This window comes from Mixophyes fleayi, chromosome 2, assembly GCF_038048845.1.
Source record: "Mixophyes fleayi isolate aMixFle1 chromosome 2, aMixFle1.hap1, whole genome shotgun sequence".
Taxonomy (NCBI): Eukaryota; Metazoa; Chordata; class Amphibia; order Anura; family Limnodynastidae; genus Mixophyes; species Mixophyes fleayi.
Window position 1 is genome coordinate 375,940,189 of NC_134403.1, and position 27,838 is coordinate 375,968,026.

The 27,838-nt window shown below is 41.7% G+C and overlaps 1 protein-coding gene across 1 annotated transcript; it reads right to left on the reverse strand.

Moving 5' to 3' along the window:
- Positions 1 to 27,838, reverse strand: LOC142140559 (uncharacterized). Its single transcript, XM_075198269.1, has 7 exons — positions 27,765 to 27,838; positions 22,338 to 22,378; positions 16,963 to 17,265; positions 13,523 to 13,816; positions 6,628 to 6,783; positions 736 to 825; positions 1 to 427 (listed from the first exon to the last, which is right to left on the reverse strand). The coding sequence occupies exons 2-7, from the start codon at positions 22,372 to 22,374 to the stop codon at positions 306 to 308; spliced, it is 1,002 nt and encodes a 333-aa protein (XP_075054370.1). The 5' UTR covers positions 22,375 to 22,378; positions 27,765 to 27,838; the 3' UTR covers positions 1 to 305.

Sequence of the window (27,838 nt, forward strand, 5' to 3'; positions counted from 1 at the left end):
TGTTTTCCTGCAAAACGTTTTCAATTTTTAGCTTATCATTTAAAAAAAGATACATCTCAGACAAGTGGCTTCATATTATTACATTGAATACATCTTATAGATATAAGTAGTCTCTACATCACAGAGTTCAGCAAGTGGCTGAATGTATCTGGCCTCAATGTCCTGCAGATGATGGAGTAATAGTGACTAGACACATATTAATATTGGTTTGAGTTTGATGAATGAGTGGTAGATGAACAAGCCGGTTTAGCTTCTTTTCTTTCCCAGAATTCCTCCTGACTCCTGATCATATATTATGGTCACTTTCAATCCTGAAATCTTTGGAAGGTGGCCAGATCCATTGAGTCGGGGGTCTCATTAGAGAACTTATCAGAGGTATCATCCGGGATCGCACTTGTTCCCATCTCCTCGGTCGCAACCTGGGCATCTGGAACATAGAAAACACAGAAGCCCTGAAGGATAATATCCGGAAAGGATTATAGGATGCAATTTGTTCCTTACAAATCCTGAGAGTCGGCAGATGGAGAAATCTCCCTACAAGTAGAATCCATGTAAAACAGAAGATATGGGAGATTGGAGAGATATATTTCCTTCTCCATCCCCATCTTTGTATTTCTAACTTGAGAAATAAATATTAAGAATACAGTGAACAGTATAGTAATGTTATAAACCCAGATTTACTTTGTTATAATGGATGACACTTGTCTATGTCCTTCTGTAAACTTAAATCATTACCTAAAGTATAGTTGATCTTGTTCCATTCCACACGTGGTTTCCCAACGCTTCTCCGGATCTTGGTGTATATGACACTAAACGTACTGGAGGCTGTAGATAGATTATACAGATTATATTCATCATCATCATCATCATCAACAATTATTTATATAGCGCCAGCAAATTCCGTAGCGCTTTACAATTGGGAACAAACATGAATAAGACAATACTGGGTAATACATACAGACAGAGAACCCTGCTCGCAGGCTTACAATCTTCATATTATATGAATTGTCGTCATCTTCACACCCTCATTCTGAGGCTTTGTGTGTACAGAATTCAAAACAATGATCAATTGAATCATTATAACAAGTCCTAATATATCACTAATACCATGTAAGGAAGGATTTGGAAAAAACCCCATCAGTTTATCGTCAAGGTCAACACATATTTCTGTGAATAAAATATTGTAAAATATAAATGTATTTCTTCAGCATATTCTAATATTGAATAGATGAATACAGTAGTAATAGGAGGATTTTTATACTTGTGATAAATCCATTTCTCTGATCCCATTTGGGGACAGGGCTACCATGGGGTTATATGTAGGGACTCAGGAGTTGGCATTTAAATCGTTACCTAATTCTTAATGTAACTGTTGACACAACTCCGACTCTTCAACCCCTCAGGATCGCTCCTCAGGGTAATTGAAAAGTCTCAAGGAAGGAGACCAGAAAACAGCAGCCTCTCAGAAGACCGGGACCACAATCTCCCGATTGAGGTGAAATCCGGAAACACCCTTGGGTTGGAAAGAGGGAACTGTGCCCAACACAGCCCTGTCATCATGGGATGCTAGATAAGGCGAATGGCAACAAGTTCTGAGACTCGACTGACGAGGCGAAAGACCTCTTTCAAAGTCAGGAACTGGACTTCTGCTGACTCCAAAAGGAGAAGTCAGAAGGAACCAAGATGAGGTGCCAAGGTGTTGTGGGTGGCAGGTAAGGAGGCTGGATGTGCAGAATCCCTTGGAGGAAGTTCTGCACCTCTGGGATCCCCACCAGCTGCTTCTGGAAAGGACCTGGGTCCTGTTGTCCACTAGGTAGCTTGGTCTTATGTTTGGCACAGGTAGAATGTTTAACCCTAGGTACCTTTCCCATCTAGGACAAATAGAGTTGCAACAGTACCAGTTAAAATGCAAATTTAATAGATTAATGGAAAGAAGAAAAACAATATAAATTCATACAAGACTGAGAAAATATATGTAAACGAAGGCACTAAACTAGTCACAGATTATTAAGCAAGAGCAGTACCCTCCCCAAAGCAACTATGGACAGTGTCGGACTAGCCCATCGGGACTCCGGAGAAGTCCCCGGTGGGACCCCGACGTCAGTAGGCCCCCAGCCACTTACAGTGAAGGAGGGGAGTCATACTGGTCTCCCATGCTAATTACATGGATGTGCTGGCTCCGGCTGCCGCTGCGCAGGAAGACAGGCGACAGAGCTGCAAACTTGTGAAGTCACAGGTCGCGGCTTCCAGAGATCAGGGAGCAACACTGGGGACTGAACAGCCGGCAAGCGACATTGTGTTGGGAAGGAGAAGAAGAAGAAGCGATAAGAGCTGTAGAGAAACAAGATAAGGGCACAGAATAAGAACTAAGGGAGCAGAAAAGAAAGCAGAGACCAGGGACACATAATAAGTCATGTGGGCAAGAGATACAGAGAGTGGGGTGCAGGACAAACAGATAATGGGTAAATATTTAAACATGAAAACACCTTATGTATATTTCATTCCAGATTATTATTATGCCTTTTGTCAGCTTGTAGATGTAGAGCAGACAGGTCCTGGGGCTGGAATAGTGTTATTCATGAAGACATTGTCTATGAGCTCACAATGAACAACAGGGTAATAAATTAGAAATATATCACAAAACAAAACACAGTAAGAACACAGCATTATTCTAATGACCTTTGCAAAATATACTGTATATTGAATAATATATTCAATAATATATCCAACAACTGTAATATATATAAAGTGTACAATCAGCAGACAGTTCAGCATCACATTTCAATTTCTATGTGATGAACAACAGTATATTCCAGTGGTTAAAGGGTTAATAACCACAAGCAGACGACTAGAGCACACAGCACCATCACATTCCCATTTTCCTATATACACCTCTTTGCTGTTAATAGGTGGTAAGGAATAAAAATCATATATTTACAAACACAGACACAGTGGTGGATTTGAAAATTTAGAAGTGACAGCAAGAAAAATGTAAGTGAATGGAATCTGGTAATTGATAAGTAAGGAGCTGGACCAATAGGAAAAGTCAGTGATCAGAGAGAGGTGGGAGTGGGAGGAAATGGCAGGAACTGAGTTGTATCGGGGGCCCTGGACCAGACACCCTGAATCCAGCAGCACAGACTGAGAATCAGGAGGTCACAGATATTCTTCAATTACAGGTAAGATTAAGAATACATTTCTCCATTTCTTTACACATATTTGCATATTTCCCGTAAATATAGATTTTTCATTCACACCGATTTGAAGAGCTACTTATCATTAGGTGGACCCCAAACATTGGTTTCCCCTGTGGGCCCTTTATGTCCCAGTTTGACACTGACTATGGAGTATATTTACAGAATAACGCTCCCAATAGTGAAATCCCAGTAATATAATGTGACACGGGCACCTGGAGGTGCACACACAATCAACTTCTTGCTTTATACTTTTCTTTATTGTCAGGATGGCAAAGTAATTGACATAAACATAGTTTAGACACTTTCTCGTGACCCTAATGCTAAATTAACAGAGACCAGTAACACGGCCACTATCTGGCATCGGTCACCGTGAACAAATAAAAAGACAGGTTTAAATCATTTAGACTCCGCCCACAATCCTGGCTTGATAGATAGGTGACACTCCCACCTGCTCTTTATAAAGTAGTTCTTATTAGGTGCTCTGCTTGATTAGCCTTACTGCAACACACGCTGTCAGCTGTTGTTAGCTGTGGAAAAAGATAACTCCAAATTGCTTCAAAATATATACGTTTAAATCACACCCTATACTATTATTTTGTGACACATATGTTCTCCACCTGTATTTCTTTAAACTAGGTGCACTGCTGTACACATGTGAAACTGCAGACTGTCAGCCAAATACCCAACTCCTCTCTTGGAGAACTGTGACAAACCACTCCCTTTGTCACAATAACATCTGACTATGTGCAGAAGAAAAGGTACATAGATGAACAGCAATCAGATATGGATGTAAAATGAACAGTGATTGAGGTACTTAGCTCTCCAGGTGACAGCCAAGAGCAGAATACACTGGAGAGGAGAAGAGCCTGTCAGATGCTATAAAGTTGAAAGTGGAAGTGTCCCCTTTGCAGATCCTCTCAGGAATGTCTCATCCAGCTCCTGTAATGACTCCAGATCATCAGATTGCCACCAAAGGAGATACCAACCAACAGGGGTGGGGGGAGAGCTCAGATGTGGAGGGGTATACTCCTCCCCACTTCACAACCGTTGAGACAGGCAGCACTTTTGCCTTAGGGAGGCCATTTGTGCAGGCTCCTATGTGTAAGCTCGCAGATGGCTATTTACATCTCTTAGCTCAGATGTTGGAGTAGATAGAAAACCAAGTCCCCCCTTCTCTGTTGAGCAGGGGACATAGTATCTTCCGAAGAGTTGGTGGCTGCTCAGAACTGCGGCTCTCTGCTGGTCATCCATGGCAGAATAGACGTTATAGTGCCACTGTAACAGCTCCATAAGTGTAGAAATTGGTGAGAGCGCCCATTACACATCCAGGGCCTCCAGGGGTTGTAGAGGGGAGGTGTTGGGTCAACAGTTTCATCAATGATTAATTAACTATTTAAGCACCAAATCCTGAGTCTCTTCATACAACCCCATGGTAGCAGTGTCCACAGATTGGATGAAAGAGAAATAATAATGATAGGGAGTTCCTATTTCCATTGTGGTCAATGGCCCTTTGTAAACCAAATAACAGACATCTGGTTTTATAGGCGATGATATAGGAATATATGTTACATGTTTGGTAAAGTGACCTTAGGGCTGATATTGATCACCCAGAATTACATTTGTACGTCTTAGTGAACTCCCTCTAATCAGGACTCACAACTTCAGTACTAACCAACCAATCACAGCTCTGATGTCCCGCTACCATTTGTCTGGTACCTGGCAGAGTAGGAGATTTGGAGCCACATGTGCGGCAGCTGGAGTGACGTGAGCAGGAGGTGAGGGTGTCGTATGGGGCTACAGAATGGCACTGGGGGGCTATTGGGGGCATTATCAGGGTGTATGATTGTATTATGAGGCTACTTTGTGCCATTATGATATTTTATGGGGGTATAATAAGGTGTATGGTGGTCTGGGGCTGTGCTTGGGTTTGTGTATGTTCTGTATGTTCTGTATGTTCTGGACATTGTGTATGATACGGGGCATGAAGACTGGGAGCGTTACAAGTCTACATTAGACACATGAAGTAATATGTTTATAATATGCTATATATTACTATAACACTTCTAGTAGGTGTACATTGTTACACCACAATATGGACATCATCTATCCCTGTAATGCATGGTATATACTATCTGTCATTGTGCATTGCTCTATATACTGCGCACTAATCAACCTCTAATTAATGCTGCTCTAGAGATTGATCAAAGGGTTCAGATTCTGAATTTATACTGACTGGTCTATCAATAGGCAACTGGGCGTGAGTCATTATCCTGTTATATTACCTACACCATCTATATTATTATACTTAATTACCCAGACGCTCTATATTATCTGCCCTGTGCATGGGAACTACTGGGAGGTTTGGATTTCTTAAAAATGCTTCTCGAACCAATTCTAACGTTCAAAAATGTGCAAGAAATTCACAAACGTCAGATAGACTAATAGATATATTGACCTCTGAGCCAGGTGATCACATTTGACCATACGTGAGCTGTGTTGTATAATATATGTAACAGTTTTCCAAGTGAATAAAAAAAATTAAAAATTCTATACAATGTATGTAAGTGTAGTCACTCGCAACAAAAGAAGGCACATAATGATGGATCACGAGCTTAAATGTTGTCATCGTCAAGTCTGAACCAATTCCTTATATTTATTTTGTGCTAAATACTGTATATATTCAGATTTTTGCTGATAATAACTGTGTTTTGTGCATTTTTATACTTTTTATATTGCCATGCAGCTGGTTCTCTAAAATACGCTGATGACGCTAAGAGTGGGCGTATTTCTTTCCTGTTTCTCAGACAGGGAAAATGTTATAGTTAAATGTCTTTAAGACCTGTGAACACGATCCGCAAGTGGCAAACTCAACCACGAATGCAAACTTAGGGGTATATTTACTAAACTGCGGGTTTGAAAAAGTGGAGATGTTGCCTATAGCAACCAATCAGATTCTAGCTGTCATTTTGTAAAATGTACTAAATAAATGATAACTAGAATCTGATTGGTTGCCACAGTTTAGTAAATACACCCCCTTTGAGTGTCATGAACTACACTTCGATGTCACGTTTGTCACAGCAGTTGAACAGGACTGAACTGGCTGATTGTACCGCAAACAAGTTTAAGACCCTGGAATCAAATTTGATCAAAGTTCAAAGATGTTCAAAATATTTGACCATCTCGACCCCTACATCATACTCCTTGTGTATACCACTGACACCCTCTGACAGCCTTGTATATAGTACCTATAGTTCCTATATATGCATTTTTACTTTTCCTGTATATAAGGCAAATAAACTTATCAGTTTAGTTGTAAATATGTGTAGGAAAAACTAAGTACTATTTCCTATATCAGTCTGTATACATGACCCAGCATGTTTGGTGGCATGGTGCGGAAGGTAACTTGTTGGGTCACAGATGACTCTCTTACCAATTCTCTGCTTTCTCCAATTCCAGAAGAATATCCCCAGGCACACCATGACAACACAGAACATGGAGAAAATGACTATCTCACAGATGAGGAAAACAGCTGGAAGTGTGAGTCTCTGTGGTTTGGGCTGCTGCCCCTGGATCTCCACACCTGAAACTAGAGCACATAGAGGGTCCGGTTAGCACAGGGGATAATAAAGCCAATTGATTGTTGGTGCTAAGTGGGGATCCCTGTGAGGTTCTCTCTGCAGTGATGGTGGATTAAGATTTTACAATTACACAAATGTTAAATGGATGGGATTTCACCTCACTTACTCCATAGCCATAAGCTAAAGTCCATCCATGACCTCTGTGATGAGAGGGGTGTCAGGACCTAGAAAGCAGGGGTTTAGCCTGCAGGATCCCCCTCCTGGTCCAAACTCTGCTTAATATTGCTTGGATTATAGATAATATAAATGATGTCAGCTAGTCCCATAACTATAATGTTCTCCTTTAATTAGTGTTTAAAAATACAGTAATTATATTGCGTTATTATTATTAGCATTTTGTAAGATAGAATCCCATGTTACTTAGCCTTGTTTTAGGCAGCAGGGAATGTGTTGAGCACATTCCAAAGGGGGGACATCTGCAGTGAGCATAGGAATAGGGGAGATTCACAGGAAGCCCCTTTAAAGAGAGAACACTAGAGGTTTTTAATGTGAGACACAGGAGGCAGGCTGAGCTACTACTGAACAGGACTGACAGTCAACTTCTGTCGGACAAGTCCAGGATTATACACAACATAAATCCTACAGCGCTCAGTTCAGAACGAATTACCAGATGATTGGCAATACGTTCTGAACTGAGCGCTGTAGGACTTAAATTGTGTAGGTTTATTGTAAATTTGGATATTTCCCCTAGATAGCTACTTATTTAGAAACCTTACAATAACTGGATTGTTGCACCATTTCTGAATCGTTTAAGTCCAGGATCATGTCTGTGTGGATATAATTAAATCTTTGCTACTTTGTGTACCTATAAAAGTGGGAAGACATTGAGCTTAGTCCCTACCATGTGAGTAGAAGAGTAAAAAGCGTGGCTCCGTAGCTGTGATTGTGAATAGAAGTGACTGAAACAAAGATGTTGGTGAAGTATAGGAGTGTGTAGTTGCAATGTGGTGAACCACCTGGTATTGTCACATTTGCTGTGTATTTATATATGTATAATAAAAGGGTGCGTCTTTCACTCACTATTTGTTTAGGTGTTTATTTAACCCACATCAGGATACCATTACCCCAGTATCCTCACAACCGCTTTTTTGTTTATTTTTTCCAAACAATACATTATTTGAACAAAAGGAATATGGAATAATTATTTTCAAATGGAACATTTTAATAAACTGGATATCTAATATAGCATTTATCAATTATTTTTGTGAAATTAAATTAAACTGAGTAATGAATAATGTTTTTTTTTTCATTTGTACCTCATATTTGTTTTGTATTATTCACATTTATAAGATCTGTTCTATCTTATTTACCTACTATATTAATCAATCTTCTGTCTGTTCATTGCCCAGAAACATGTATTTAGTAACTGAGCTTATTACAACTTATTAAATCTAGATATGAGTTAATATTAACATCTTTACAATGAGTCTAAGATGTAATTTTATTTTTCACACTATAGATATCTAGATCTAAAAAGGTTTTAAAATAATCTCCATAGTAGTGAATTTGAGATTAAACTCAGTTTTCTGCCAAATCTTCAAAAAAAAATTCCTTCCATGTCAGATAAAGCTGCTGCACAGCTTAAGATACCTCACCACGCTCGTCACTGTTGCCACCATCCCATGTAAAGGTTGGCACAAAATGGGTCCCCATGGCCGCCCCACAGGTGAAGCTATACAATATTGTGCAAAAGTTTTAGACACTTATTATTGTACTGCTCTCCAGCTCTTCAGTGAACAAACTGCCTTCTGTTACAGCCAAATATTTCAAATTTTGACTAATCGGTCCAGAGCACCTGGTGCCATTTTTCTGCACCCCAGTTCCTATGCTTTCGTGCATAGTTGAGTTGCTTGGCCTTGTTTCCATGTCGATTGGCTTTTTGGCCACAATTCTTCCATGAAGATCACTCCTGGCCAGACTTCTCCGAACAGTAGATGGGTGTCCCTGGGACCCACTGTTTTTTCTCCAGTTCTGAGCCGAAGGGGTGGATAGCGGTACAATAATGAGTGTCTGCAGGCAACAGTGAAGCATGGTGGAGGTTCCTTGCAAGTTTGGGGATAAATTTCAGCAAATGGAGTTGGGGGTTCGGTCAGGATTAATGGTGCCCTCAATGCTGAGAAATACAGGCAGGTACTTATCCATCATGCAATACCATCAAGGAGTCATCTGATTGGCTCCAAATTTATTCTGCTGCAGGACAGTGACCCCAAACATACAGCCAATGTCATTAAGTACTATCTTCATTGAAAAGAAGAACAAGGAGTCCTGGAAGTGATGATATGGCCCCCACAGAGCCCTGATCTAAACATCATCAAGTCTGTCTGGGATTACATGAAGCCTACATCCACAGAAGCTCTGTGGTTAGTTCTCAAGATGGAACAACCTTCCTGCCGAGTTCCTTCAAAAACTGTGTGCAAGTGTACCTAGAAGAATCGATGCTGTTTTGAAGGCAAAGGGTGGTCACACCAAATATTGATTTGATTTAGATTTCTTTTCTGTTCATTTACTTTGCATTTTGTTAATTGATAAAAATAAACTATTAACACTTCTATGTTTGAAAGCATTATTACTTTGCAGCATTTTTTCCACACCTGTCTAAAGCATTTGTACAGTACTGTATAAATAATTGAGACATGTTTGACTAAAACTGGAATATACTGCAAATTAACCTTCTATTAGAAAGGCTGTCACCAAAATGTACAAAACATTCATGTATGAATGAAACTTTCATAAATGGCATATATCCAAATATAATATATCCAAAAATTATATACATCCAAAAATGACATATATCCAATGTATGATACCACTTCTGAAATAGAAAATGCTAATTTAAGGTCACAGGTCCACTCTCAAATCAATGTAGGAAAAACCATAACAAATATAAAGATAAACACTATAGAAATCACACTCATTAAGCCCACCTACTGCCCTGTTGTTACTGTATTTTGTACAGATATTGTGTATATTATATGTATATATTATATAATATATTACATAATATAATATATTATATTTTGCCCTGAAAGAGCCTAAACATCTCTATGGTAATGTCACATTTGCCAGAAGGGAGATGAGAATAATAGCTGTTTGCCAGTAGTTAGCGTAGCTGAACTAAGCTGCAGGGTCTAACACGTTCCTGGTATTCACCATGGATCCTTGCAAGGGAGTATGGGCTTCGCTGCGTGGGACATGCAAGTCACAGTTCTTAAAAACAATCACTGGTGAAAGAAGTAGGTGAAGATAGAGAGGTCAAACAGTCCGAGGTCTAGAGCCAGATGGGATTGTGGTACCAAAGCAGAATCCGAAGAAAGGTCCAAGCCAAGAGTCAGAAGCCAAAAATGTATAGAAGACAGAGTCAGGATCCAAATGGAAGTCAGACTCCAAGCTGAAGTTACAACCAAAGACATCAATCCAACTGGAAACAGGACTCAGGAGCAGGCAAATATAATTGCTGGAGCTAGGTGGGACCTAATATTCTGGCACTCTAATGGTGCCAGAGTCTCCCTTATATAGGGTATTAATTGAGCTCTCTCGGCAGTCAGTGACATTACTGATCATCACAACATGCATGCGCAGGGAAGGGGAAAGACCGTGCAGAAGTCGCCCTATTGATAAGTAACGGGACACACTTGGCACACTTAGCTGACAAGAAGAGGCCTCTGACCCTGTGAAGTGGGGAAGGCGCAGGATTGACACCTGACAGTACTCCCTCCCTTCACCCTCGTCTGGAGGGAATCCTGGAATTTTTTCTTGAATTTAGCCAGGAGAAGAGGGGCATGAAAGTCTTCTTCATCGATCCAGGATCTTTCCTCTGGACCATAAACTCCAGTGGACCATATACTGAGTTTTTCTCCGGAAGATTTGAATATTCAGAATTTGTTCAACTTTATATTCGTCTCAAATATCTGCCCTACAAGGAGAAGGAACAGAAGGTTCTTTGAAGAACTCGTTGAGAACAAGAGATTGTAATAGAGAAATATGAAAAGAATGTTGAATTTTGAGAGATGATGGCAAATGAAGTTTGTAAGAGATGGGGTTGATGACCTGGGAAATGCGTAAGGGACCTATAAAGCGAAGAGCCAATTTCATGTAGGGTACTTGGAATTTCAAGTTATCCTTACTCTATCTCCAACATAGAGCAGTGTGATAGTTTCTTGCTGCTGATCTACAGATTGCTTGTACCGTAGCAAGGTATCAGTAAGCTTTTTTTTTGTTTGGGACCAGGTATGGGAGAAGACACGACTGAATCAGCTGTTCAAGAATAGTAGATTTCAAGCAAAGTCAGGCAAAATAGGATGCATTCCATAAATAGTAAATAATGGTGTGGTTCTGGTGGACTTGTTGAGATCATTAATGTGGGCGAATTCTGCCCAAGGAAGAAGATCTTTCCAAGAGGACTGGTTTTCCAAAGGGTAACATGATAGGAACTCCAGATCTTGGTTGACTCACTTGATTTGACCATTGGTCTGGGATGGTACCCTGAGGAGAACTTTAGATCGATTCCTAGGTTCTTACAGAAGGTTCTCCAGAACTTGGAGACAAACTGGAATTCCCAGTCTGAGATGATCTCTCGAGTGCACCTGTGGAGATGGAAGATATCTTTAATGAAAAGGAAGGCAAGTTCAGAGGCAGATGTAATCATTTTAAGGACATAAAGTGGGCCATATTAGAGAACCGGTCTGCTATGACCCAAATGGCATTAAAACCGTGACTCGCCGGCAATTCTGAGAATTCCATTGAGATACTAGACCAGGGAGAGTCAGGAATTGAGAGAGAAAGAAGCAGATCTGAAGGTGACTGTCAGGGTATCTTGTGCCGGGTGCAGATGCCACAGGCCTGGATATATTTGAGTACACCTGAACGGAAAGTGGCCCACCAATAGTACCAGAATAGGAGTGCAACTGAACTAAGACTATGTTGAAGACTCTAACACATCAGTGATATTCACCAGGGGCCCCGGCAAGGGAGTATGGGCCTCGCTGCATGGGACGTGCAGGTTGTGGTTCCCAAAGACAGTCACTGGCAAAACAGGTAGATGCTGATAACGAAGACATTTCGAGGTCAATAGCCAGAGTGGATTGTGGTACCAAAACGGAATCCAAAGAAAGGTCAGGGAAGCTAAGGGTCAGAAGCCAAAAAGGTATAGCAGACAAAATCAGGATCCAATGGGAAGTCAGAAGCCAAGATGAAGTCACAGCCAAAGATATCAATCCAACTAGGAACAGGATAGGGGTACAGGACTCAGAAGCAGGTAAGCATAATGGCTGAACCTAGGTGGGACCTATTACTCTAGCACCCTAATGATGCCAGAGTATACCATATATTGGGGCTTAATTGGGCTGCCCCGGTGGGCAGTGACTTCACTGACCACCACCACAAACAGAAAGAATCGTATGCGCAGGGAACGGGAATGGAAATCAGGTCCTGTTGCTAAATGACGCGACACATCTGGCCGACCCTGCGCAGTGGGGAAGGCGCAGGATTGGCACCTGACAGTACTCCCTCCGTTACTTCTCATCTGGAGGGAAGCCTGGAATTTTTTCTTGAATTTAGCCAGGAGAAGAGGGGCATGAAATTCTTCTTCATCGATCCAGGATCTTTTCTCTGGACCATAAACTCTCCAGTGGACCATATACTGAGTTTTTCTCCGGAAAATTCGAATATTCAGAATTTGTTCTTGAATTAAGCCAGGAGAAGAGGAGCATGAAAGTCTTCTTCATCAATCCAGGATCTTTCCTCTGGACCATAACCTCACCAGTGGACCAAAAGCATGTGCTTGGTAAAGTGCCGGGAAAAGTCTGGTCGAAGTTGCGTCAATTCATTTAGCAGTGGGAAGGAACAGGGGTGGTTCCTGACAAGTATTCACCAAGACTATGCACTAAGATGGCCAGTCAAGCTTTACCGGAAGTGTTGGTTAGCTGAAGCTTGAGAATAGGTTAACTCTGGAAGGGTACTGCAGTCATTTTAATTTATCAGTGATTATGCCCCTTTCCTTGTGTTTTTTTCTCCTTGTGATGCAAATACATTATTGGGGCAATCCAGCAGGGGTGTTCTGGGAAGTAAGGGACCACCAATTGGGATAAGGGATAGTTTGACTTCCCCCTTATACTCAGAACTTTCTTTTGTGAGAGCCGGAGTGAGTATAAGAGAGGGGGCACTAGGTCTTGGAGGACAGGACTGGCTGGAGTTCATGATTCCCATTAGACTGTTGTAGATTGAGGGATCAGAAGGTGACAATGTGGGAATCATCTTCAATCCATCCACCTCTGTGGGTCTATGCATCAGTGTGAGCCTACAAAAAGCTGGGTGGCAGTAGGCTGGACCGCTGCTGTTAGTAAAGAATAAATGTCTATCTACCAGTCAGCGTAAGCCCCAGGAATTGGCACATGGTGTATGTAACTGTACGGTGATGTTTTGCCTTTACTGTTATGTTATATTGATGTAACGCAATGATGTAATTATTCTTAGATTAGTTGTAGCTCTGCGGCTGAACCAGTTAAAGTTAGGTTGGTAAGGGTAACTAGCCAGTCAGTACCTTGGTACACAGTCACTTACTACGGTGGACTCTATCTAGTGATAGGCAGAACAGTGCGCTAAGAACTTTGTCTCATATAAATGTACTTCACCTGCAACTGCTACAACAACCCTCAAAACAATTTGTGCAGCCCCAGCAAATCTTTTTACCATTAATAAGTAGCAGAATCTCAGAGTTGTGGATGGGGAACCCAGCTGCATCATACACTTTAGCTGAGTACATTCCTTCATCTTCTTGCTGCAAATGTGCCAGGAAGAAGCTCCCGTTAGGTAAGATATGGTTTGTCTCATTGCAGCCATAGACGCATTTCCTCATATAGACCTCCCCCAGCAGCTGGTTCCCTCTCTTCCACTGGACACGGAAATAGGGCTTCATAACATCTTTATCCAGATAGAGCAAAACGCTGTGTCCCAGGGGTCTGATCATCTGGTCTGCAGAGACATCTAAAGAGAGCATGTGTTCAATGGACCTCACAAGTTCTACTGGGAGCCAGTGTCAGTCACAGTTGTATACGCAGGTATGTCATGAACACAGGTATGTTTAGAGAGATTCAAACAGCTAAAAGCAGATTAGTACATCGGTATATATGTATATAAAGTAGATTTTCAAAAGTGAATGACATAAAATCCGCAATATCAGTGTAATAGATGTATAATTCTAAGTTTTACAAATTATGAGATACTCCAGTACACACTAACATTGCATTTCTGCCATTACACCTCTGACATCACACCTCTGACATCACACCTCTGGCATCCCACCTCTGACATCGCACCTCTGACATCACACCTCTGACATCACACCTCTGACATCACACCTCTGATATCCCACCTCTGACATCACACCTCTGACATCACACCTCTGACATCACACCTCTGGCATCGTACCTCTGACATCACACCTCTGACATCACACCTCTGACATCGCACCTCTGACATCAAACCTCAGACATCACACCTCTAAAATCACACCTCTGACATCGCACCTTTGGTATTGCACCTCTGACATCGCAACTCTGACATCGCACCTCTGACATCACACCTCTGGCATCGCACCTCTGACATCACACCTCTGGCATCGCACCTCTGACATCACACCTCTGACATCACACCTCTGGCATCGCACCTCTGACATCACACCTCTGACATCACACCTCTGACATCACACCTCTGGCATCCCACCTCTGACATCGCACCTCTGACATCACACCTCTGACATCACACCTCTGACATCACACCTCTGGCCTCGCACCTCTGGCCTTGCACCTCTGATATTAAACTTCTGACATCACACCTCTAAAATCACACCTCTGACATCACACCTCTGACATCGCACTTCTGACATCGCACCTCTGGCCTCGCAACTCTGACATCACACCTCTGACATCGCAACTCTGACATCGCACCTCTGACATCACACCTCTGACATCACACATCTGACATCACACCTCTGACATCACACCTCTGACATCGCACCTTTGGTATTGCACCTCTGACATCACACCTCTGGCCTCGCACCTCTGGCCTCGCACCTCTGGCCTCGCACCTCTGATATTAAACTTCTGACATCACACCTCTGGTATCGCACCTCTGATATTAAACCTCTGACATCGCACCTCTGACATCGCACCTCTGACATCACACCTCTGACATCGCAACTCTGACATCGCACCTCTGACATCACACCTCTGACATCACACATCTGACATCACACCTCTGACATCACACCTCTGACATCAAACCTCAGACATCACACCTCTAAAATCACACCTCTGACATCGCAACTCTGACATCGCACCTCTGACATCACACCTCTGACATCACACCTCTGACATCGCACCTCTGATATCGCACCTCTGACATCGCACCTCTGACATCGCACCTCTGACATCACACCACTGACATCGCACCTCTGACATCACACCTCTGACTTCGCACCTCTGGGATCAAACCTCTGACATCGCATCTCTGACATCGCACCTCTGACATCGCACCTCTGACATCGCACCTCTGACATCAAACCTCTGACATCGCACCTCTGACATCACACATCTGACATCACATCTCTGACATCGCACCTCTGACATCGTAGCTCTAACATCGCACCTCTGACATCAAACCTCTGACATCACACCTCTGGCATCAAACCTCTGACATCGCACCACTGACATCGCACCTCTGACATCACACCTCTGATATCACACCTCTGACATCACACATCTGACATCACACTTATGACATCACACCTCTGACATCACACCTCTGACATCGCACCTCTGACATCACACCTCTGATATCACACCTCTGGTATGACAGCTGTGTCATTGCCTAAGAAAAAAGTAGAAATAACTGCACCAGGCATAATCTATAGGCATTTCCCCTCAATTGGTCTAAATTAAGACTGTTCAGGAGTAATTTTATCCTGAAGGATGCACCCTGAACACAACGAAATTCATAGAATGAAGAAAAGAGATAGTGTGTATATTTATGGTACTCCAGGGTAACCCTTACATAAAAATATATATTTTATTTGATATGCATTAAAAGTAGACAAACAAAGTTGATTGGTATAAAGAGCAAAACAATTAAAAACAAAAATAAAAGACATATGTGCTGTGTGGTTAAAAAATGCTAAACATATTGCATTACTCTGTGGCAACTATCCAACTTCCAATATTCAGTATCTACTATATAAAAGCCTAGTGTGTGTCCGTGTGTGTGAAAAAAAAAAACCAAGCTGCAGCGCCACCTGCTGGGCGAAGTTATACACTGACCTACTAAATTCTTAGTGTGTGTGGGGAAAAAAACTCAGAAAGGGCTGAAATTTGGTATACTAAGATGTTTTTAATTTGTTAATTTAATATGTTAATTGTTAAAAGTGTTTATAAAGATTTAAAAAATATATATATATATATATATATTTCTTGAAGGAGAAGTGACAGTTGGGAGTGGTTGGTGGTTGCCGGGGGTGACAGTGGGGAGTGGTTGGTGGTTGCCGGGGGTGACAGAGCGAGAGGAGTATGATACTCAGGACCGCTGAGAGAGATCCCTGTGTCTGGATAGACATCTGGATAGATGTGTCGATAAAGATGAAGGATGAGGTGATGAAGAAAAATGATGAGGTGGTGACATGTGGACAAAACCACGTTAAAAAAGGGCGCTTACGTTGGGAAGTAACGCTCTTCCCCTGAGGAGGCCTGGCCTAGCCCCAAATGCATGACAAGAACCTTTTTAACACCTTAAATAGCTTGATTTGACTAGAATGCATGAGTATCATGCACGGGTTAACTTGTACAAATATAATAAAATACAGTCCGCTATTAATTTGATAACAAATATATACACTGTGTAATATGGGTAATATATTGCATGTGGGATTTGTATGGATACAACGCATATCAAATAAAATATATATTTTTATGTAAGGGTTACCCTGGAGTACCCCCTAAATACACACACTCTCTCTTTTCTTGGAGCTATGACATTGTGCCAGTGACAACACAGAACAATAAAAAATAATTGGTCTTATTAAAAAATAAATTAATTAATTCATTAATTTTATGTTCATCAATTCACTTATATGTTCTTACCAACAATCTGTAATAAGACCTCCACATGGTTGGTGTAATGTCCAGATGCATTATAGACGTCTGCCAAGTACCTCCCCTCATCTTCTCTCTGCACGTGGCTCAGGAACAAGCTTCCATTTGAGAATATTTGGGATTTCTCATTGCAGCCATGGACACATCGCCCATTGTGGATCTTCCCCACCAGCTGGTTCCCTCTCTTCCATTGGACCTGGAAAGGGAGCTCCAACGACTGAGCTCCTAGTGGTATTATGGCCGACTGTCTGATTGGCTTCGACCCCAGCACTGCTCCAACATATGATAGATCTGTCAGATACATAATTAGACAAAGGACCAATCTATGGTATGGATTGACAAGTACCTAGGAAGGTTTCATATGTAATAATAATGCATTCTGATGAGACTGCAGCCAGAGAGAGGACCGGATCTACTAAGAGGTCCTTAGAGAGTACCAGATCTTCTGAGAGGTCCAGAGAGAGGACCAGATCTTCTAACAGGTCCTTAGAGAGGACCAGATCTTCTGAGAAGTACAGAGAGAGGACCAGATCTGGTCCATAGCTGAAATATTCGGACCTTTCTTTTTCCTATTTTCTTATATATGGATAAAACGTTTCTATTGTATAAAGGTTCATACTATAAAAAATGAAAATTATTCATTACATGAAACGTTTTAAGCAATTATTAATTGTTTTAAACAACTGCACAAAATAGAAAAAAACAGCGACAAGAATATCTACATTACCAAAAACAAACACTCACACATACACACACACAGACACGCACACACTCACTCATACATGCATGCACACATACACTTACACACACATGCACGCACACACATGCACATGCACACTCATACACGCACACACACATGCACGCACGCACACAGACAGGCACACACTCATTTATACATGCATGCACATATGCACACACACTCATACATGCACGCACACACACATGCACGCACACAGACACGCACACACTCACTCATACATGCATGCACACATACACACACACTCATACATACATGCACACACACATGCACGCACACACACTCATACATGCACGCACACACACATGCACGCACACAGACACGCACACACTCACTCATACATGCATGCATACATACACACACACTCATACATACATGCACACACACATGCACGCACACAGACATGCACACACACACTCATACATGCACGCACACACACATGCACGCACACAGACACGCACACACACACTCATACATGCACGCACACACACACGCACACACACACACACGCACACACTCACTCATACATTCATGCACACATGCACACACACTCATACATGCACGCACACACACATGCACGCACACAGACACGCACACACTCACTCATACATTCATGCATACATGCACACACACTCATACATGCACGCACACACACTCATACATGCACACACACAGACACGCACACACACACTCATACATACATGCACACACACTCATACACGCACACACACTCATACATGCACGCACACACACAGACACGCACACACTCGCTCATACATGCACACACATGTACACAAGTAATATATTTTGTACAGTATCTACTCAACTCCTTCAAAAGCTTCTAGATGATTTTCAAAAATATAGTCAGCAAGCCCATAGGAGCTGGACCATGAGAAGGACCATTGAGTCCATTTTGTGCTACATGCAAAAAGATGCCAATATTTTGCCTGCATGCAAGAAAAATATCCATTTGCCCCGTTACTCCACAACGTGGGTTGTCAGGTGCAAAGTTTTACACTTTTGTTGGATTTGTCACTAACTCTAATGAAGCCCATTGTGTTTAACACCCCCAGTATTACTACAGGTATTAAAGGGAAAATATGCCTTTTAGTAATAAAAATGGACAGACTAGGGGTCTGAGTCATTAAGCAAAGTAAGGAAAAATAAGGAGTAAATAGACCAACAATATAATTATTTACAGGTACTTGATGAAATCCCACCTATGTTGCTCATGTTTGACGTGTGGCCTTGTGCATGGGTGAGACCACCAGCTTGGCAGAGGTTCGGAGACTTCAGGAACAAAATCACCAATCAGCCTGTATCTTCCCATCTTAATGACATAGGACTGAGGAGAATTCTTGTCCCAAAATGAATTATTACATTTCAGAGAAGGGAGATACAGCAAAGAGTTGGAGCAATAAGGAGGGACAAAGTATAAAGCATTAAACACTTGTCCTTAAAAGGTTATGGTCTTACTAGGGAAGAGAATATTAAACTATTTTTAGATGTGTTACATTTGAGTAAGTCCAGGTCAAACGTGAAGCGAAAGTGTTCAATTCTCAGAATGATTACAGAAGCCACAGATAGAGAAGTCACAGCCTGGATGACAGACCTCACTACCGGCACTACTGTTATTATGATCTCCACCCACCATAGGCCTCATGGCTGTCATACACTCGAGCTGATAGTATCTAATACCTTTATTAGTGTCATTCAGGTACTGGGCAGGCAGGAGAGTGTCACTGGTGGGAGAAGAGGAGGGGACAGTCGGGAAACTGGATAGTAACAGGGATATGAGAACAACCCTCTGTCTGTGTGAGACCACATGTGGCAGTGCTGTCTGTCCTCGTAGACCTGGAGAGGCCCCTGATAGAGGACATAGGTCATTTTGAAATAGTCAAGACATCTCTAAGAAGCAGTCCACTTCTAGAGGGGAACACCAAGAGCTTGGCTCATTGACACAGTGTTCTCCAGCTCTTGTGAAATGATCCATCAAGTCTTGCCAGCTAGTACTTCCCCAAAGCTGAAAGTCATGGGTTGCCTTAATCTGTGGTTATGTATATGAGTCATGGAGTTACAGAAATCCAAATCATTAGGCATATCATGCATTCAATTACATAAAAACTATCCTGTTCTGGAATGCTGCAAATACCAGGATTCTGGAACCATTGTGGTAGGTTCAGAAGAGCAGAGCAGTGGCCTCAGGAGAGATGGACCAGAACAAACCCTCCCCCCAAATGTTGTTCTGCCCCAGTGGTGGCAGCTGGTTAGTCCCTGGTTGGCAACACTTGCAATAATATATAGTGGTGACGATGACCCCTGACCATTGTAAAGCTCCGCGGTCTGACATATAAGCCATTTGCTGGGACCACTGATCAATCAATTAGAAAAACAAGCAGCTTTAGAAGCATTCTGTCAAAAACAGCAGCCCAGGTGTCTCTGTATTATTCTGTAGTTGTACTTGCATTGTTTAATTGACGGCTTTGATCAGTTTCTATACCCACACTCCCTCCTCCCCTTGCACTACATGGAGATGCCCAGGATTATTAATGTACACAGTGATGTGCTGGTATCATATCCGTGACCACATCTTCTCATCTATTGCTTAATGTAGATCCTAAGGGTCCTACCAGAGTTCAGGGTCTTGACTTCAGATGGGCATAATGTATGTAGGAAATGCAGTTGGGGAAGCGTCTTGACACAAATTGCATCATTAAGTCTGATCTTATGGAGTTCCTTTCTGCTTTGCCCAAAAGGGAGCTGTACTAAAATAAATTTTCGGCTTATGCGTCTTCCCTAGCTCTCACTCGCGGTGTCGTGATATCTGCTGCTCCCACAAAGTTAGGCGGCTGATAGGATGTGAGCGTGGTGAATTGAAGACAATTCGTATAAAAATAGATTTCTCTGTGGTTCACAAGTTTTAGCTGAAATTCAAGTGACTCAAAATGAAAAGAATTTCTTGGCCTCCATAGAACCCTAGTAGGAAATGCATCTAATCTAGTGCTCTACCCCGAATAACATTGTCTCTACTGACTCTAACAGTCCCACACGCACTACACCTCCGATAGCTGCACATAAGTGCCCGTCCCTATTGTTTTATTACTGGTGGCTGATAATGCCGCTGCCTTACATTAGCCACACACACAACATCCCCACCACTAGTTACAATTGTTACTCCACTACCTAATGAGCCATGTGTTCCCCACAACACTTAGATTGTAAGCTCATTGGGGTAGGACTATCTTTATCTTTTGTTTTATGTCATTCTATGTGTTTTATTTGTAATTTGTGTTATGATCCCCTCAATGTACAGCGCTGTGTAAAATATAAAGACTAATCATCATCATCATTTATTTATATAGCACCAATAATTTCACAACGCTGTACAGAGAACTCGCTCACATCAGTCCCTGCCCCATTGGAGCTTACAGTCTAAATTCCCTAATATACACACAGACAAGGATTCATTATGACAGCAGGCAATTAACCTACCAGTATGGTTTTTTGGAGTGTGGGAGGAAACCAGAGCACCCGGAGGAAACCCACGCAAAGACGGGGAGAACATACAAACTCCTCACAGATAAGTCCTATGATCAGGAATTGAACTCATGCCCCCAGTGAGGCAGAAGTGCTAATAGTAACAACAGATGTTCACTATCCATAGGGATCGATGATCTCCATGTGTAAAGCCATCTCCCCTCCTTCCAACTGTCAAACACTGTAGTGGACTAGTGATGAAAATGATTAATGCCTAATATAGTCCTATTGGAGTCCATGTATGATATATGTGGGGTTAGCAATAGGAAGTAGCTATGACACATTTATCTGAAGTACATCCTGGCCTCAAAAGCTTCCTTACCTGGTGTCCTATGTTCAGGCTGTCCAGCGGGGCCCCCAGGTGTCCCCTCGTTCCTGCCGACTTCTTGTTAGTCCGGCGGGATGTTTCCACAACACACTGTGGAGTATCCAGGATTGAGAAGAGCAGAGCTAGGTGAACAGACAATGTCGGGGACCCCAGTAGATATCCTGAATGTCAGACCCCAAGTAAGGAACCAACTGGAGATGGGATGTACTTAGAAAATCACAAGGAAAATACCTTTCACTTGTGGGTGGAATTATGTTTTGTTTTTTATTATTTAAAAATTTCCTAATTCTGAATAAAAAGAAGAATTTTGAACACAAAATCTTTTCTTTTCTTTTGTTTTCCTGGCTGCACTTTTCAAATGAATTCATTCACTTCTACACATTTCATTAATTTAAAGACGTGCGCCTGGTTTTCACTGATTCCTATTTTGTTTTTTTAGGAGTCAGACTATTCCCTCCAGGTGCTGCTTCCTTACAGATTTATATTCCTATAAATACTACATTACTATAAATATTATATTACTTCACATATCCATGGTTCCAGAGTTCCTGCACCCAGGCTCCAGAGATGTCTACAAGCGTCAGTGCCCTTCTTGTATTAGTTTTATATGTATTTATATATATAGACACTTGTAATAAAACTGGTGTAAAATGTGTGGAAGACTTAGTTGTGATAAGTCCAGAAGAGACCTCAGCATCCAGCTGGCCGTCCATATCCCAGGAACGTAGACCAGTCACTTACCGTAAGACAACAGGGTCAGACAGCAGAGGAGGATCATGCTCCTGAGGATAGAGAAAGACACAATCAGTCCGTGTGTCACTGTGTGTAGCTCTATGTGGGTTATATATCCTTTCTATATTAGAGGTGTTCACTGACCCCTGTGTTTTGGTTTTGGTTTTGGTTTTGGATCTGGATTAACTTCGTATTTTGGTTTTGGTTTTGGCAAAACCGCCCTCGCGTGTTTTGGTTTTGGATCCCGATTTTTTTCTAAAATCCCTATTGTTTTTGCTAAAATCACATAATTTGGCTCTTTTATTTGTTCCTACATTATTATTAACCTCAATAACATTAATTTCCAGTCATTTTCAGTTAATTTCTGTCAAGTGACAACAACACTGCTACCCCTCCTGTTTCTGTATGAGCAACGGCACTGAGCAATGTCACTGGAGACTGGAGAGGGACAAGAACACTGCTACCCCTGTTTCTGTATGAGCAATAGTGCTGGATCTCCTGGGCAGGGAGGTATTTATGGAATCCAAAACCCACAAGATCTGACAACACAACACAACAATTTGCCTCGATTCAGATCCAAGGACGTGCCAAAGTCCCGAGTCGGCTCTTGAGCCTACTCGGCTCCCCTAAGTTTGGGTAGGTTTGGTTTTTAGAGAGCCGAGCGCGAACATCTCTAGTCTATATAGAGTAAGATGACGCTGAGCCTGTGTACTCCTGTGTGTAGAAGTCCAGATGTAAATAAAGGGATAGTTAGGAGTAAATTCAGCTAAAAGGAGCAATTTTGCACCTCGGCAAAACCATGTTACACTGCAGGGCCGGCAAATGTAAAATGAGGGGACAGAATCGGAGTGGGAGGGGGCGTGTTGTCAGGGCCATCTTAACAACATTATGGGCCCCCGGGCAAAGCAGTGCACAGGGGCCCCTAGATATAGATATACAGGGTGATTCAAAAGTCGCAGTACACCCTTTTATTTCAAAAACTCTACAGGAATTGGGCCGATTGGCCGATTTCAAGATAGCGCCCATGTTTGGTACATACCGTAAAAGATAGACCACGTCACCCATACCTTACTGGAGTATTCAGGTTTCCCAATTTCCTGTAGAGTTTTTGAAATAAAAGGGTGTACTGCGACTTTTGAATCACCCTGTAGATATATAGATGTATACAGATATAGATATAGATATATAGAGATAGATAGATGTACTCGCTCAGTGACCCTTGAAGGTTTTTTTCTTTTGCAGGATTATTTATTCTCATTAAGAGCCGTGCCTATGGGGCCCCCCACCCATGGGGCCCCCGGGCAGCTGCCCATCGTGCCCAATGGAAAAGATGGCCCTGCGTGTTGTAGCTCAACTCTAAATTACAATCAATAAGTCTGTGCTACGTGCAGGAGTAGGCTGCATGGTCCCTTCATGTGTATATATATATATATATATATAGATATATGTGTGTGTGTGTGTGTATATATATATATATGGAGCATATTCGCCCCTTGCATCACGACATGGTTTGTCCAGGCGTAAATCTGCCTTTAGCTGGATTTGTTCCTGACTCTATATGAGGCCTACAGTGTGATCTTTGGTAAAAGAGCCCTATCGGACACACTGACCTGTTAGCCACAGAATATAATAATATCCCCCATCTGGATATACGGAGCAGAACCGTGTAGTGATTAATCCTCATTGTGTAACTATTGTATCTACAGACCTATTCGACTCATTATAAATCAATTAGTTTAGACAAATAAATTATAATTTTCTCACCTCCTCTGATGGATTATTACAAATTTACACCTTTTGCTATCAATGGTCGGAAGCCCCATCAACTTTTACAGTATTACTATTATTATTATTATTATTATCTATTGTTTATAAGGCGCCAAAAAGAGTCCACATCACCGTACATGACATATACAGAAGGCAGTGATCCAGTACACATTACATGATACATATACAACAAAATGACCAGACATACTGGATGAATACAGATAACACGGTAATATAGATCAAGTTATATAAGGGACAGTGAGTGAGAGTGATGGTAGTAATCAGCGAGAAGTAGGACTGAGCTTAAGGAAACAGGGCTGGGGAAGCAGGACAAGAGGTACAGGGGGTGATGGATTAGTAGAAGGAGCACACAAGGAAAGAGGTCCCTGCTCATGAGAGCTTACATCCTAAAGGGAAGGGGGAGACACTAATAGGGTGGTACTAACTGGGGGAGAGAGCCAGGATCAAGGGAGTTAAGAGGAGGCTGATAGGGTTGAATTCTCATGCTGTAATGGTTTCACCGGGAGTAACTATTTTTTACAATACCCAAGTAACTTTTTTTTTATGGGTTTTTTTTATGCCACAGACAATTTATTCTTTTGCCTTATTTTAGTAAAAAATCATTTGAATTTATAACCCTATTATACAAAGAGTGATTTTTTTTATAACATTTAAATATTGTAATTCTTCCATTTGCTACTTTCACAAAATGGTTTCAGCTTAACCTATAGCCATTATTTTGCTTTTCTAATATTTATAGAGCTGCCAAATGTGTGTCCTATATTAGATGCTGAGTGTATATTTGAGCTATAATAAAATGTGTTTCTGTATCTGCAATTTATAAATGTATTTATATATTTATTTATTCTTTATTTTAAAAAATACTATTATTTGTAACTGTTTTTTTGGTATGCTATGCGGTAAGATGCACTCCCAAAGGGTGGGATGTCATAGCCATGCTCTGACACTAGGGGTGCTGTGGTAGTGACTCATCTTTCTCATGAAGGAAACTGCGGTAATCACGTCACTGGCGTTTTTTTGCCGTCAGGCCAGTCACCATTGGGGACACATGAAGATATTGATTTCTATGAGCTCCGTTTCCCCATATTTCTCAACTGTAAAATCAGAGGGGTGGCGTGACAGGGGCAGGTGAGTGTGACGAGGGAATTGTCTTAGGATGGGACCCCGTAGGCAAGTGTGAAAAGTTGAGATTTGAGGGAGTGTTTGAAAGATTCAAGGTTGGGGCCAAATCTAATAAGGGTGGGGCAGGGAGTTCCAAATGTGGAGAGCAGCGCAGGTAAAGTCCTAAAGGCGGGTGTGTGAGGTGATGAGCGGTGACGGGCAAGGGCAGAACAGAATGGGCCAGTAGGTGAATATTTCTTGACAAAGTTGGAGATGTCGGAGGGAGAGGTATTAAAGAGGACTTTATAAGTAAGTGAGTGTAAGCAACTTTAATTGCATTCTGGAGGGTATGGGGAGGATGAAGGTTTTGCAGAGAGGCCGAGCGGCAGAGGAACATCAGCAGAGGAAGATTAGACTCAGCATTCAGCACAGATTTCTGGGGGACAGACATTTGTCATGAGAGCCAGAGAAGAGGATATTGCAATAATCAAGGCAGAGATGACTAAAACATGGATGATAGTATCCAGGGAGTGGAAAGAGTGGATCTTGGCAATGTTGGGAAGGTGGATGCAAGAGGAATGGGCAAGGGACTGAATGTGGAGAGTGAAATTGATGGGAGAGTCAATGATGACCTCCAGGCAGTATGTGTTGGGGATAGTGGAGATAGCAACAACATCAACCTTAATGGAGATCAGAGGCGGGGATGTGACACTAGATGGTGCAAACATGACAAGCTCAGTTTTGGATAAGTTGAGCTTAAGGTACCAGCCGTGCAGGTGAAGATGGCAGAGAGGCAGTTGGACACAAGGGAGAGGAGGGAGGAAGGGAGAGAAGTCAGGGGAGGAAGGGTAGATTAGAGTGTCCTCGGCATAGAAGTGATATTGAATGTCAAAGGACCGGATGTGTTGACCAAGACAGAAGGAGTAAAGAGAGAAAAGTAACGGGCCAAGAACAGAGCCTTGGAGATCCCCAACAGATAGAGTTACTGAAAGGGAGCAGGCACTAGAGGAAGAGACACTGCAGAATGATCAGTGATGTAAGTAGGAAAGGACAGTGACGCCAAGGCCAAGAGAGTGAAAGATGTCAAGGAGAGGATGGTCAACTGTGTCAAAAGTGACAGAGAGTATAAGGAGCAGGACCCTTCCACTTAGCCAAGAGTAGATCATTAGTCACTTTGATGAGGGCAGTCTCAGTGGAGTGTAGAGGGTGGATGCAGTTGAAGAATGATAAATATTGTAAATATTATTTCTTGTTTCTCAGACAATAATAAAAAATGATCTCAATGATCTCAGGAAGCTGCCGTCTGAGAGAGAAATAGATAAAGAGAGAGAGAGAGAGAGGGAGAGGGAGAGAAAGAGAGACAGAGAGAGGGAGATAGAGAGAGAAAGAGAGTATAAGAGAGATAGAGAAAGAGAGACGGAGAGAGAGAGAGAGAGAGAGTAAAAGAGAGAGAGTGAGAGAGAGAGAAAGAGAGTGAAAGAGAGACAGAGAAAGAGAGACGGAGAGAGAGAGAGTAAAAGAGAGACAGAGAAAGAGAGACAGAGAGAGAGAGAGAGAAAGAGAGTGAAAGAGAGACAGAGAAAGAGAGACGGAGAGAGAGAGAGAGAGAGTAAAAGAGAGACAGAGAGAGAGAGAGAAAGAGAGTGAAAGAGAGACAGAGAAAGAGAGATGAAGAGAGAGAGAGTGAAAGAGACTACTCCTGGACATAGACCTGTGTCTTTAGAGAGTCATCTATAAAAGAGGAGGAACATTACATTTAAACTTGTCTTTCGTATTGTCCTTCCTGGCACTCCATATGCAATGTTGAATCACCATGATTCCTACCCCCCACCAGGATGTGACATTCTTACCGACACAATATAACAATGCTTTGATAGAACACAATATATTCTTGTCTATGTTTATCTCCATATAATATACATATACCTATATGCACCTGTATATATAAATGTATGTAATCATCATAAACTCTCTGTATCATATGTATATACGAATATAGTCACCTGTATATATACATGTATATAATCATCAATACATTTCTGTATAATATGTATATACGAATATAATGACCTGTATATATATATATATATATAAAATCAGTAAATCTCTATATAGTATGTACTATATGTACTTATATAGCCACATGTATATAAGCATGTATACAGTCATCAATACAATTTTGTATAACATGCAGACACCTATATATGTATGTATATATGTATATAATCATCAGAACATCTCTGCATAACTATAACGTGTATATGCCTATATAATAACCACCTGTGTACTTGTGTACAAATAGCCTGTGTGTCTAACTACTTATATTATCAATTGCTCATGTGTGCATGCATGCTTGTAATTGCCTGTGTATCTGTGTATATCTGCATGTATGTATATAGTGACGTGCTTACCTGTGTATACATGTATGTATGCATGTATGTATGTAATTGCCTTTTTATCTGTGTATATGTGCATATATGTATATAGTGGGGTGCTTATCTACATATACCTGCATGTATATATGTATATCTGTATGTATGTACTCACCTGTCCTTGCTCCCAGGCTGCACATAGTCTGTCGGCTGCAGATGGAGGAACTGAGCTCTGTGTAAGGAAGTGAA